At 37.1% G+C, this 15,538-nt stretch overlaps 1 protein-coding gene across 1 annotated transcript; it reads right to left on the reverse strand.

Annotated features, from left to right (window-relative positions):
* Positions 1-9,341: 9,341 nt before the first annotated feature.
* Positions 9,342-13,859, reverse strand: LOC128860425 (ubiquitin-protein ligase E3B). Its single transcript, XM_054097951.1, has 12 exons — positions 13,468-13,859; positions 13,161-13,403; positions 13,032-13,102; positions 12,788-12,969; positions 12,388-12,672; positions 12,223-12,318; positions 11,729-12,161; positions 11,376-11,547; positions 11,189-11,307; positions 10,755-11,134; positions 9,879-10,676; positions 9,342-9,824 (listed from the first exon to the last, which is right to left on the reverse strand). Exons 1-12 carry the CDS (start codon positions 13,626-13,628, stop codon positions 9,540-9,542), a joined length of 3,225 nt encoding a protein of 1,074 aa, XP_053953926.1. The 5' UTR covers positions 13,629-13,859; the 3' UTR covers positions 9,342-9,539.
* Between the last annotated feature and the right edge of the window lie 1,679 nt (positions 13,860-15,538).

Below are 15,538 nucleotides of genomic sequence, written 5' to 3' on the forward strand. Positions count from 1 at the left end.
TTCAAGCGCTTGCCTGATTTTTGGGTAAAATTCCGTTTGTCAATAGCCACAAAACAGATCCGTATTTTCTTGTTTTGGCAAGCTTATACGACCATTATCTTTCTTTCTCTATACCCTCGGCATGATAACAAACAACATCGAGAAATTCTAGTTTTTAGAGAGTCAAAATTTATATTTCCAACGAGGTTCCGCAGCCAAGGAAAATGCAGGATTGTTTCGCTTCGAGAACCTGTCGCTTAATGATGATATTAAGGAATCTAAGTAAGGCCAAAAGGTTCGCTATTAATATTGAAAACTACATCGGCGGTCGATCAGCACCTTCCCCCTGGCTACGCTCTTTTATTTATGTGTATAAATGGACACTTATATCAGTAAAGTAAGTAAATCACATTCGTTAGGAAAGAGAAAATGCTATCCGTGTTCAATTTGAGATAAACAAACGAGAGAAGGACTAGTCGCATCCTAAACAAAAGGTACGCTTTGTTCACATGCAACCTGATGTGGCTACAACAAAGTTTTACTGTAAAGAAAGTATTACTTGCTCTGGAACAAAGAAAGACTCACTTCTTAGCAATACAAATACAGAAAGAATCTATATATGTACATATGTACGTATGCTTATGCCGTTGGCCGAATATGCGATATTGAAGATCCTGTAATTGTTACCATTATCCTCGCGTAGTGCCATGAAAAGTAACACGCTCAGTAATTGCCATCCCAATTGTTATGTTATTACAATAAATTACAGATTTGCATAGCCTCCTCTTAAATACAAAGTCGTTCACAATGCTGCATTCACAACAAAAGTATTGAGCCCGTGGACTATAGGCTGCCACTTGAGTTTCCATGCTAATACCTCTTGAAACTACTATACCCCTACAATGCACTCAACTGCAACCATTCTCTTCTTAACAATGTCCGTTGTGGTAGTATTAGTTTTTGTATTCTTTTGACCAACCTAATTGAATGTATGCACATATGTACATAGGTACATATTTATCTGCCAAAAAATAAAACCACTCAAGAGCTGAAGGTTTCATAATATTTCTTTTTGTTGTTGGATTTGGCTGGTTTGAAAGACCTGACCGTCATTGTTTGTTGTTGGTGAAAAATTTTGCCCGCAGACTTGTTGCTTTTCCTGAACCACTTTGACGCCAGTTAGAACGGCGTTATATTTACTCGCCTGAATATTTCTATTCGGAGACAAATCCATGTTCACAAGCACAAATACCTAAATACCATGCGCATATCTATATGCGTATGTATGTATGTATGTTCGTAGATAAAATGTTTGCAATGGCGCAAACATATTGATGCACCAAAATTCTAAAACAATGGAAATAAATATTTGCAAATACAATTTTGCGGCTTGTTTCATGTTGAAATATCCAATAAAATGGATGGGTGAGCATTAAATTCCAAGTCTTCCACAATTATACGAGATCAATGTAGGGCAGGGTAATGATAAATAGTGCAATATAACAATATTATATAATTGTGTGGGGTACATAATCCTATTTTATGTACGTACAGGCGCATATGTCTGCTTCTCTTTCAATTTAAGATGTATGTAAGTATGTATGTGCGTGTGTATACGTGTGAACTTTTTCCGGCAATGGAAGTAGCCCATAGTTTTTGCCTTTTTCAAAGGATAACAAATTCTTAGCGAAAGCTCTTGGCGCCGCTATCAAAACAAATATTTTTCTAGCTACTACTTACCTGTTGTTAGCTTACTCTGACTCTGACTGTTACCGAAAACTTTATTACCAGCAAATTTTGTTACCCAAAATTGGTACCACTTCTAATAACTACCATTCTGGAGCTCTGGTAATGCTGTCAAAAGAGCATAAAAATTAACCACAATTTTAACAAAACAAATGAATATGGTAATGACCAAATAAGCAGATGATTGGCTCAGTGGAGCGTAAACATTAACTGCTTTCGATTTATTGAAGACCCACCGAGTAGTGAATAAAACAAAAAATTTCCCTTCAATTAAGTTTGCTGTTATGCATTGTTTTTAAAAGTTTTCGTCCTGAAAGTATTCAAAATATAAGCAAATAGTCCAAGCAAGTGAGCTAACGGCTAGAAACGAAAGAGGAAGCAACTGTCATAAATCAACATAGGCAACACTGGTAAAGAGCACTTAATTAGTATTAGTAATGAAACTCGCCTAGGATAAGAAATGAAAGTTGGCAGCATTAAATATAGTGAGTTTTTTACTAGTTTTATGAGGTATAACCATAGGCGGCCGCCGTAGCCGAATAGGTTGGTGTGTGTCTACCATTCGGAATTCAGAATCCAGAGAGAACGTAGGTTCGAATCTCGGTGAAACACCAAAATGAAGAAAACGTTTTTTTCTAATAGCGGTCGCCCCTCGGCAGACAATGGCAAGCCTCCGAGTGTATTTCTGCCATGAAAAAGCTCCTCATAAAAATATCTGCCGTTCGGAGTCGGCTTGAAACTGTAGGTCTCTCCATTTGTGGAGCAACATCAAGACGCACACCACAAATAGAAGGAGGAGCTCAGTCAAACACCCAGAAAGGGTGTACGCGCCAATTATTTATTTATATAAATATAACTCGCTACTAGCGAGTCTTGCTCAATAACTTTGTTGCTGGTTGTATATAAAAATTTCGTACCAAGTGAACAGAGAAGTGTTCAATCGAAAGCAGTTATTGTTTGCAACAAATTTTTGGTAGGACCTATGACCCCAAGAACTGCAAAGTACTTATGCCAGCGTTTGATCCAGCTCTCGAAACATTTCTGGAATTCTACTTTCGGCAAAGCCATCAGAGCCGTCTTCGATTTTTCCATTACTTCCTTTCGGCTGTTAAAACGCGTTCCCCGTAGTGCTTTTATGACTCGATCAAACAGAAAATAATTGCGGGGAACCATATCGGGGAACTCGATGACTGTTGGGTGGCATTCGTTTCGTTCTTGATCAAAAATTCACGAATAATGATGACACTCTGCGACGGTGCAAATTCCACGAGTTGTTTCCCCACAAACCCTTTCTTTTTTGGCAAATCACTTCACCTAAGCCCATCATAACACCGAAATAGTAGTCCGCATTAACCGTCTGACATTCTGGCAAAAATTCGTAGTGCACAATACCGTTATAATCCGTTAGTCTTGGTTCATTCGTAGCTCTGCACTCACTTGCCTAATGTCTGGACTGCGTGGCGCACTCATAAACCCACGTCTCGTCTCCAGTAATGATGCGTTTAATGAATGTTGCGTGGGAAATTGTGTCTTTGGCGATATCAACGTGGTTTCTTTCTTGCATTAAATTCAGATCCTTTTGGGATGCAATGTCCGGAACGGATCCATAAGCAATGTTTGAGTCCTCTGCAAGCTCTCTAATGGCTAATTTGCGGTTATTCATCAACTTTTCGTTCACTTTATTGATGTTTTCACCTGGCACTACGATCGTCATCCTCGATGGACTCACGAGTTCTTCTAAAGTGCTCATGCCACTCGTAAATTGCTGTTTTTTTTAGAATATCTTCACCGAAACATTTCCCTTAAGTACATTTTTAACGCAAAATTTAATTCAAACTCGTTGTTGCAAATTTAAATCCAAAAAAACAGCAAAAGCAAAAAAACGGAACTCAAATCAGGAGAAGGTTACCTCGCGGTTGTTCAGGAAACCCTTTGATCAATGTGGTATATATTGAATGCCATAATATATGTATGGATATGTACTTATATATTAAATATAATAAAATTAAACAATTTTCGCAAGTTGTCGCACAACTATTTGGAAAAAATTGAAATCAGCTGGACAACGCTTACCCTCAAAGTGTAACCAATTTGTTCAATTCAAAGTAAGAAATGTGTGAAAATAATAGAAAATTAAGAATCCATTTACTTTTGCTCGATATGACCACCTTTTGCCTTGACTGTGGTTTTGAGACGGTCCAGAAACAAATCGCAAGCTGCCAAATGTGACTTGCAGGTTTTTTTGGCCCACTCGTGGACAAGGCCCTTTTTCAGCGCCTCGAGACTGGTGAATCTTTTAGTTCGGACCTTGCTCTCCAAAATGGCCCAAAGAAAATAATCCATCGGATTCGCGTCTTGCGAATTTGCGGCCCTTTTTGGACGTTATGAAGTTTGGAACGTTATTTTTTAGCTATTCTTGGTTCACTCAAGACGTGTGAGACGGTGCAGAGTCCTGTTGAAACGTCCATGGTCTGTCGCCGAAATGTTTGTCTGCCCACGGCTTCAAAGCAACTTCCAGATTACTTTTCCGATAATATTTCGCATATACCTTGACGCCAGGCACGATGAAAACGATTGGAGAGCGCCCACCTGGGGTTACAGCGCTCTCTCCAGTCTGACTTGTTGCTGCTTTGGCGTGAGATCATGCGGCTTTTGTATCTTGTACGGCTTGACTTTGATACTTCGTCGGGGACTTCGCTCAAGTCGCTACTTCACTTTTTTAACCATTCATGATGTTGCAGTCTTTCGATGACCACCTCCACGACGTTTCGTGATGCTACCAGTATCATTGTTACGAGTAATGGTGCAATAAAAAACACTTTATTTACTTTAAGGTGCTCGAGCTCACGAACAATCGCTGTTAGTTCGCAGATACAATAATATTTAGAATTTACAATTGTATTTAGAATTTATTGTTTGATCAATTTGCAAGTAATTCACAAAAAAACTCCTTTCGTATCCCAAAAAACGACACCTTCTTGGCCGTTTTCTGGACAAGAACTCGTTTCGGAGCCGAAGAACCAGGTTGGCATCACTCTTTAGCCTCTTGTTTAGATTTAGGATCATGGTGATAGACCCAAGTCGCATTCATAGTGATGAATCGACACACAAAATTCACTTTACCCGTTCGAAAACGCTCTAAAAGTTGCTGAAATGTCGCAATCGAATGTGTTCCTTCCAAAAATAAAAATTCAATCACTGCGCGATACCTGATTTTTCCATTGTAGAAAATACTCTGACACGCCGATACTAAATGGCTTACAAACTAAGAATGAACGCCCTCTCTTATCGAACCGCAAACCTTATCAAACAACCTAGTAATACACGTTTCTAATTTGAACCCAAGGCTGTGATCATTTTATTAAATGTATTTGTTTTATTATTTCTCTCAAATTTTAAACGTCTTAGAAATTAGTTTTAGAACTAAAGTTTGAAAATATATGGACTTTTGGATTTGGACTTAAGTGACTTTAATAGGTTTTGCTTTAAGGTCTATAAGTTCTGATTTATCATCTTGTTGAGCTTTTATTATACACACAGATTACACAAAATACGGCTATAAGTGATTAATTGATTAAATATAGTATATCGAGAAAAGCAAGCAACTTAGCAGCTGAAAGAAAACAATTCTAAATCGACTTAAGTTGCTAAATCTAATGCTAAAATAAAACCAAAGGTTGTTGTGTTGGAAATTAAATAAATAACGTCCAATGTGTTAATCGTGCATAGTTGCTAGCTCAGGTTACGGTTCTTATATCCCTATTCCGTGAGCTCTTAGTACAGAATTTCTCCCAAGAACCTTTACCACTTTTCCTTAATATACCAAAAAACCTGACTCTATTGGATACTATCCAAAATCATTCCCAAACCCCTAAAAAGGTTTAACACTACAAGGTCTAAAGTCTGTACATAGGCACACACACATATACATAAATACATCTTTCAAAAGTCCCAACAGCCGTCGAAACTCCACATTCAGCAATAAACCTTAACTGAAACCAACAAAGCAAAAAACAAAAGAAAATGCAATAACAATGACATGAAGATTGAGTCTGGCTGTTGAGCTTGGCGCCATCACTTAAGATGCGGTATTCTGTGAAGTGCTGATAAGCGTGCACTCAATCACTATTTACACTCGCTTTTGTACCTACATATATAAACATGCATACACATATAGTATACATCCATGATATGTACAAACGTGTTATCCGCAACTTCGGTTAAAAGAAACACGAATATACATATTTTATTTATTTTTTGCATTGCATTTTGTGCTGTTGCGGCGCTAGTACCGGAAGTGGATCCCTTTCAGAGTTGTCGAAAAAATTAGAAGAGACTTTGGGCAACAACATTAAGTCAAAGTTAATGTAGAGGGCTTCGAGAAAAGAGTAGGTATTGCTGCGAATAACTAGACGATAGGTAAGTCCCAGGCGAATCTATTAAAAGTGGAAACAGTAGGCCAGCTGATTTATTTTTTTTTTTTTTTGTTTTTTTCTTTCGCTGTGTACTTTCGGATGTCAGCAGAAATAATGAAAATAATGAGAAAATGCGCAATTTGTTTTAAATAAATAAATTACTTCTTTATTTTCTACTTTGACATGACATTCTAATTTATAAAATGTTGTTGTTGGTCTCGTGCCACCACCACCAAGAATTCGCCTTGGGTTACCTCACACAAAAGTTAAAAGTAAATTTTGTCATATTGTTACTTTTTTTTAGTCCAAAAAAAAAACAAAAAAAAACACAGGCACTAAATCCTCAAAACCAAACTCAGACTTCATGTGGGGCAAAAATATGTAGGGAGGGGGCCCAGTTGTGACGCGGGTTTTGAAAAAAATTAAAATTTTTTCCTCAGTTCCGCAAATTGAAAAATTAAGAAGTTTAACATTTAACTATTAACCAAACGCAACTTTTCTCCAAAGAAAGTATGTTTATTTGAGTTACTCAAAAAATTTTGGAACAAATTTTTTCAGGATAACTTTTTTTAGGACAAAAAAAAAGTGGCCCAGTTGTGACGCACCTCAAGAAATTTACTGGAAATGAGAAAATATGAAAGGAATGTCACACCAATTGTTGTGATTTAATGATTTATTTATTTTGAAGGCTTTCAATGGCAAAAATAATGAAAAATACAAAAGAAAATGTCCTTCAATGGCCATAAATGACAACGATTTTTATTCATCATCGTCATCTAAATATTCCTAGTCGTCGTCCACGTCACTTTCGCAGTGTTTGCAAGTGAAATAACTTGCCTGCATGTTGGCGCACTTCAAATGAACTGGACGCTTGCATACGTTGCAATTGATCGAGTTGGCAGTTGGTTTTTTTTAAACAACAACAAAAATGTAGGAATTCGGCAGTTCTATATGATCGTAGTGCAAAAAAAAGGTGCGTCATAACTGGGCCACCCGCTGAGTCACAACCGGGTCACGATGCTATTTTGTGTATGACAAGCAAGTTTTTTATAGACACCACATAATCACATAAATCCATATAGAATCACAAAATATACGGCAAATACAATATTTTGATGCATTACACTCGCCTTTTCACTGTTAATTTCACAAAATTTTGGTACTTTGAAAAAAATCAAAATAACTTTTTCGCACGATTTTCAACACGATGTTTGGTGCGTGTATACACAATGCGACTACTAACGTTGGTGTCTGCACAAAAACTGCTGAACGTCAAACGAACATGATTGGCAGGGCTCAAACTGTCATTTTCATACCGCATGTCAAAAATATTTAGCTGCGTCACAACTGGGCCTGCGTCACAACTGGGCCCCCTCCCCTACAAAACGGAGGACGATTCCCCCAATTCCATTGCATAAAATCATTAGATTAAAACTAAAGGAATAGATGGAATCACATCAATAGATTATAACTGAGGCATATTGAATAGGTAATAGCAGTAGAGTAGCTAATTTATTTTTTTTTTGGCTCTAAATTGCCATATTTTGTTTGAGTTACTCCAAACTGACAATCTTTGTTTATAGATTTTAACATTCGCGGGACCAAGACTAAAAACAAAATACATTGCACTTGTTGTTATTGTCGTTGTATAACCAATAAAAAGTTTTTACGAGTATCCAAATTTGGCATATAGGTTGACCGGCCCCTTGACTCGAACCCGATAGCTCACAATTTGCAAGTAATAAAGCGAGAAATTGGTTTAAGTCACCTAAGGATGCAGAAAGTAAAGCATAAAGACGGGACAAAATATGCCGTTCCAAATACGTTTGTGCGTAATGTGTATCAGAACAAACGTTAAGCCCAAACAAAACAAAAACGACATGCAGCATAGGACCAACCATTTTCGTTTTTTGTTCGAATTTTTAATATATTTGAAATATAACTTTAAATTAAAATAAATGAAGGAATTTTCACCAAAATAATTCGTAGATTTTCCTTTTCGTCCGAAACGGTACCTTAGCACACTAAACTTAAAGATCATTACTTATACAGACACACACACATATGCAGTTATATATATAAGTTACTGTGCATATAAGAAAGTATGTGTGTAAGTTCCAACACACGTCCATAAGTATTCTGCAAGCATTTTGTTGTTAGCATTTCTCATTTTTGTTGCTTTGATGCCTGTAATAAACACGAAGCATCACTTCCGCGCAGCAATGGCGCACAGAAATGGCAGACAGTTTACCAGACAGAGAAAAATGATATAATCTGGTACAACCAATCAAAATGAAGCGAAAGTTACAAGAAAGCCGCACAGGGCTGCCAACACAAAGAAACAAAAAATATTCGACTGTAAAGTTTTAAAGCTATTATGCGTTGTTGTATCGCATGTAAAGCGCCACACCCATAATTTTAATTAATAATAAAAAATGATATAATATAATTTCAATTGGTCCAATCTCGACGAATAGATGATACTTCTGTTAATTAAAAAAATTGTTTCGAATGCCGGACTGGCAATGAAGTAAAAACATTAAGTGCTTCTTGCGGTCCCACATTCAAAAACGCTAATATCATTTAATATAACGGCAAAGCGAGACAGAAATTAATTTTTCAAAGCGGAAACAAAAAAAATGTTTACTATATTTTTACTGAAAGCGAAAAGAAGTAGAAATAAGGAAAAGTGAATGTCTTACCACGTATTAGATTTTTGGAAAGGGTTTTGGAATCGGTATCTGTGCATGCCAGTGCAAATTCGGGCGATATTCTGCTGAGATTTTTAGCCAGTCTGTGTGGAAGATCGTTGACACAAGTAAGAAACTTTTAGAATATTATTTTTTTAATAAAACTGGACGTTCTACTTTTAATTTCATTGATTATAATCAGTTTATTGAATTTCGCTTTATACTTATGCACATACAACATAGTTCCCAGATGTTCCATTAGCATTAATATATGTGTAAAATAGACAAATATTACATTACGACAATGCTATTTATGTAAATTTTTTATCACAGTTATCTAAAACTCCCAAACATAATAAATTGCACAACATTAATGAGAAAACTGCGAAAGTAAACCACACATTATTTTTGTACACAAAGGAGAATGTTTGAAAAGCGATACCTTAATCCGAATTATAGTAACAAACACTTTTGAATATGTAACGCAGAAAATCACTACGTTGTAAGGATACATAATTTAAAAATAAAGTTGGGCATATGAGTTACTTCTCAGAGAAAAATCGAATATAGGGTTCAACGGCTCGAATTTGAAGCTGGCTGATATGTAGACTCGTAGCGATACCAGACGTTATTGTGACACTTTATGTTAGTGTTGTTAATAAGTTATGACTTTGCAGGCTGAAACTTTTTGCTTAAATAATACATTTTTTTAGGACAACTCAAATCCTGTATTGCTGCTAACAGCGTATCGCAATTTGTCACGCAATGTTGACTTCTTCTGGTAGTTTGGCAACTTCAGTAAATTAAAACATGTGGATGATGTTGGCAAGCGATTAAGTGGATCCTTCTTGCGGATGGTGAAAAAACCACGTATGACACTACCAATAGTGTCGCCCGTATCCTCGTCGTCACCAACTTCAACACAGCGAATAGAAAATGGCGGCTCCAGATTGGCAAACCCCAACAGCGGAGGTTTTGAACAACTAGTCACAAACTACAAAAAACGATTGTACAAAACATAAGCGGATTAAAAAATTTAATTTCCAACCTTAAGAAATAATTTGCGCTCCTCCTCGGTGAAATCTTTGGCCAAAATGTCCCATAACCAACCAACAACCCTGTGCGAATCGTGGAATCCACCATAATACTGAGTATGTTTCCTAAGATCTCGCAGATCTAATGGCACAGTATCGCCAGAAATGAGACGTTGCAGCTCCGGGGGTGAAAATAAAGACAACCATTCTGGATTAACAATACTGCGAAAACCACGATTAAAGGCCTGCGTCTGTTCGCGGATTTGTGTGTTCATATGGAAGTAAGCCATGTAGTGGATGTACACCAGTTTGTTGTGGTCGGTAACCGCGCGAGCTTTCCCACCGGGATGCAATTCGTGTGTTACAATTTTCCCCATGACATCCTGATCCACCGAAAAAGTTAAATTCAAGTCAGACACATCTTGTTTGTAATGCTTAATGAATGTGAGGCTGCGATAGAGCTCGTTGTCCAATGATGGCAGCTCATCCATACAGGAGTACAGCGCTTGATGTGTCTGGCCCAAAAGCTGTGAGAGAAAGAACGAAGCGAATGGCACGTCCACAACTATGCCTTCATACACCGCTTTGCCCAACATTCGTCCCACAAATTCGAACAGCTGCAAATGATTGTCTTGCACATATGATATAGGGGAGGGATATAATCGCTGATCCGAAGTCGTTTTGAACAAATTCAGCGAAGGATCAAACACTTTCTTGATTGTTTCCTCCAGAAATTCCTTAAAGACGCCATCCTGATCAATGCCGGCCTCATGCAAGCCTTGCTGGTTGATGAAACGCACACGAATAACTCCCTAGTAAAACATAAGCCAAACGCAGATAAATAAATAAGATTATTCGTTTCAGTCGATTTATATTTGTATTCTGGTCACCTTAAGTGCATGTGGTCTCAGCGCCGCCAACTGTCGGTAGCCGTCCTCCACAATGCGGTCGCGATGCACTACGATCAATGCGGAACGCGGCGAGGCACAGGCGCTCTCCGTCAAGCCCATAACAGCCTTTTCATTCTGTACGAACTTACGAAACAGCTTAACACGATCTTCATGGGGAATAATGTGGGGCATTTTTTGCAGCAAAATCACAGCGTGTCGTTTAGCCTTTTCCAAATCACTGATGAATGTCGTAGGCTTCACTTCTGGTATGAGCCAATGGTTGCTTGGCGCAAATGAGCGACGACAGTCCCGCCGGTAAAGACACAGCAGCAACGTGTGCAAAGATACGAACACCGGACATTGAGTAACATTTTTCGTTCCTATCAAAAAATTATTATATCATTTTTAAATTAAACTGATGAAATTATACTTACCTAACAAATTTTCGTTTATAATTTTGTAAAGTATATTGTTGAGAAAATAAGTAAGCATGATGAAGTCATTAAGAAGAAACGGCTTTTGCTCCGTATACATTTCATATTCATCTAAGATTCTGTAAACGAAATTATTGTACTAAGTGTTCGTAAATATGTATGCACTTCCAATCAAACCAGTACATACGTAACATAATGCGTCATGCTGTCACAAAAAAGCATCAACATGGCGATCTGGGGGTGCTGCAAAGCGTTTTCTTGCTTTAGCAGATCAATAAACTCTTTCATGCCGCAATTCGGGCCCAGTGACGTCAAAAGTAGCCACAGGTCGTATAAAACGTTATCGTTGTAACATATGCCTTGAAAAAAGGAAATGCAATTTATGTTATGAAATACACACATACACATGCGCAGGCTTATGTGAAGTACGTTAGCTTTAAATCAATTGAATTCATCTAATTTTGTATGATTTTGTATATAGAGACTTGATGCAAGAAATTAGCATAAGCGCCAATCTTCTTGGGTTTTACTTCTCTTTACCTGTTAATATGTCAAGTCTGAGTTGCGAAAGCGTATTTAGAGCCGCATAAAACATTGCGCATACGCGTGATACATGTTCGACTTCATTTCCATCCATCCGACGCCATGTTCTACTGCCTCTACTGAAATTGCCCCGTGTTGAACCGCGATCTAATGCTCGCCGAATTAAGTTGCTTGTAGATGCCTGTGAAGGTGATTGGAATTCTATACGTTCGTAAGTGGCATTGATATTCCGTAGCAAGTCAACTAACAGGACTTTAATGCATCGATGACCCCACAGCAAATGAAACTGTTTTTTGATTAGAGCTACATTTTGGTTTTGTGCTGGATCCAATGAGGGCGTATGCCAGCCAAGAAGTTCATGCCATTGCGTAAATACGCCTTTACTAGATACTGTGTTGGGAATATTTTCAAGGAGTACAGTGGTTGCGTTCTTTTGCAAAAGATTTAAACTATTAATACAATTTATATATGGCCAAATATGAACTTAGTACCGTAAAAAGAGGATAAGCCAGTTCTTTTGCTTCTACAGGACTTTCAATTGTAAAAAGATTTACAACATTTCCCAAAAATGCAAGCAATTTTGTCCCCTGTGATACGTGTATGTAATAAAAGGTATTTCATTAAAATATGTATTTCAGCGGTATCAATCTACGTACTGGCATACTGCTTTTAAACCCTGAAAAAAAGTTAGTATCCTCGGCAGACTGAAGAAATCGTTTGAGTACCTGCATCGAGGTAAGCTGTTCTATGCATTGCGGTGTGATAATATTTAAATGGTACACTAAAGCCGGAACCGATAGTATTTCTGCCAAAAATTGAGTCAATATATTTCGACTGAAGTCACCATCGATAAGAGGCCGGGTGCATAGAGTCATTATAGCTTTAAGCGACACAGGTTTAATAGAAAGATCCTCCCGTGATGTGCCTTTTAATAGGATCGACTGTTGATAAAAGAATATAAAGCGATAGTATATGTACATATAATTTAGTTATTTATGAGAAGATGTATCACTTAAGTTTTGCCACGTTTTACGACACATAATTTTTCCGACTTACGCGCATTGTTTTGAAAAATCCATTTTGTACCAAGTTTCCCTGAATATTGCAGCATATTTTCTGCAACGCAGGCTGCACTTTCTCAAATTGTTTGCTTCGGAGAATACCCCAAGATTTTGGTGATGTGAAAACGACCAATGTATGCAGGTACAAAGCCAATGATATACTATCCGAATGATGCTCTAAAAGTATAAATTTGTTTATTAAATTAAAGTTAAAGATTAACTTTGGTTAATATTCATACCCGGTTTAATTTCATCCAACATTTGACAGCACAGACCCACTAACGATTTGATATGTGCCAGCCAAGGCAAGCTGAAACCCAAGCATAATTTTATTATGAGTGCAAACTGTACCTGCTTCTCTAACTTACCTCTTATCTTTATGCAAACAGATAGCTGCATAAGACGTTTTTGGAGAATCTGATTCCATGGCTTTATTTAGATACCGACACAAACATTCAAACTTCTCACGAGATGTTTCCGCCTCGAGAGATTGTTTTCTGCATTGAAAATACGTTAGGAAACGTCGTACAACTGGGTACACAATATTTGCAGGCAAAAGTTCTACATCCTTTTCATTTCCTTCGCTTGCTATTAAATTATCAAAGTCGGAGCTAAAGTCACGAAAAAAAAATCAAATATGAAGGATTTACTAGTCTCGATTTCACAGACACCCACATTATCCTATTGTGATACTGCCTTCGCGTCACATATCCTTTCCATTGCGCCTGTATTCGCACGGCAGCCCCTTCCCGGCGCTTTTCCCATGCACGCTCCTCTCTAGCTGCTTTGGTATGCTCCAAAAAAGACTTTTTCTGCGATTCAGATGGGACGAACATTTTCACGTATCAATTGATATGGGAATTCTGTGATGTCGTATAATCCTACTGCCTCAGTTCTGTACAAATCATATTTCTGAAAGATTTCTAAATCAATTCACATGTTGGGATTTTTATTTGCTTTTGCTAAAAGTTTTAACTAATACTTTAGGGGAAATTATTGACTTTGTTCTGCCCTGAATGTTATAAAAATTTACTAAATTTGACATTCAAAGAAAGGGATAGTAGGAACTGCCATCACTGAAAATCTTTGTTTTGTCAACACGAACATAGTCGCATTTTATTTCACTATTTTTATTTATTTATTTATTTTTCAATAACGACCTTTTAAGATCTAAAAACACTTTTACTATATTATACTTATCAATCTCTATATGCTATTTTTACAGTATTCGTACAAAACATTTTTAAAATTATTTAAGCTGTTACATATTCTTATATATACCGGGTTACTTATTGGGCTGATAACAAAGTGCATTCACATATGCATTAATTAGCAACAAATCCACAAAATAAATCACTCGTTCACATATGGCAGTTTACCTGCAAAATTGACAATCAGCTGTCAATACTGTTGTGAAAGGTTTTTCTTCATAGAAATTATTTTGATGTAATATTTCAGTATGTTTGGTTTGTTTAACTATTATTAACGATAGCTAATTTAGAAGTAGAAGGAATACCTAATTTAATTGCGAAATTGGCTGCTAGGTGTTGTTTTAATAAACAGTTAGTGGAAAACCTTAATAGACGTTTACTGAGGTTTCAAATACACATTCGAAATTCGATATTATATATATATATATATATAATTGGCGCGTACACTCTTTTTGGGTGTTTGGCCGAGCTCCTCCTCCTATTTGTAGTGTGCGACTTGAAGTTGTCCCACAAATGGAGGGATCTACTGTTTCAAGCCGACTCCGAACGGCAAATATTTTTTATGAGGAGCTTTTTCATGGCAGAAATACACTCGGAGGCTTCCCATTGCCTGCCGAGAGGCGACCGCTATTAGAAAAATGTTTTTCTTAATTTTGGTGTTTCACCGAGATTCGAACCTACGTTTTCTCTGTGAATTCCGAATGGTAGGCACGCACCAACCCATTCGGTTACGGCGGCCGATATTACATTTTATAATAAACAAGAAAGGCCAAAGCGTCTATGGGCACACGCTTTTTTCTGTTATATGAATGCATAGTTAATAATACCTAACAAACATTTTATAAGAATTATGTCTACGAAGTTGTTTTTTTTGCCGGCATCCATTTTATTTAGTTTTTACTTTGACGTTTTTCTTTACGCTTGTAAAAATAATGATCTGTTACACAGAAAACACAGGCCCGCTTTTTAAATACGGACTGGGAGTTAAGCACGAAAAAGTAGATCATCTACTTATATGTGAACGTATTTTAATCAACAAAATGTAAAACATGATAAATTTGGAGTGCTTTCATGGCTTCTGCATCTCAGTATCACGACCAATTCTCACAAGAATGATCCGAATCATTCTTGGTTATTAGCAAGAAGGTGTTTAAACTAGAGATGTTGATTTGTTTTCTGTTTCTTTCTTGCGATTTGGTACTTTGAATGTCAAAGTGGCCTACTTACATGTTGTTGCTTTATTTGTTTGTTTGCATTATCATTGATCCGTGACGTCAGTCCCGCGAATAACTGAACAAAAAGAATCATTTTAACTAGAAACACTTTTACCTTACAGGCCCTGGGCTTCTCAAATCTAGCAGCACATATTCTACTGCAAACTTTTTTGCGTGCTTTAAGAAAATCCCCCTTCCGGGTAGCGGAATCAAAATGCCCACGTATCCTTTCCGGTCCAAACTCGTTTGTCACTATAAAATGTTATTCTTGCATTAATTTCATATTAAATAGTTTATTTATACTTTTTATACCTTTATACT

The sequence above is a fragment of the Anastrepha ludens genome, chromosome 4 (assembly GCF_028408465.1).
Source record: "Anastrepha ludens isolate Willacy chromosome 4, idAnaLude1.1, whole genome shotgun sequence".
NCBI classification, from domain to species: Eukaryota; Metazoa; Arthropoda; class Insecta; order Diptera; family Tephritidae; genus Anastrepha; species Anastrepha ludens.

Bases quoted from the DNA above. Each gene is read 5' to 3' on its own strand.
- LOC128860425 (XM_054097951.1), bottom strand. From the start codon at position 13,628: ATGTTCGTCCCATCTGAATCGCAGAAAAAGTCTTTTTTGGAGCATACC. The intron at 12,970-13,031 runs GTATGAATATTA...TTATACTTTTAG, and splicing joins GTTGGATGAAATTAAACCGG to AGCATCATTCGGATAGTATA. The intron at 12,319-12,387 runs GTACGTAGATTG...CACGTATCACAG, and splicing joins GGTTTAAAAGCAGTATGCCA to GGGACAAAATTGCTTGCATT.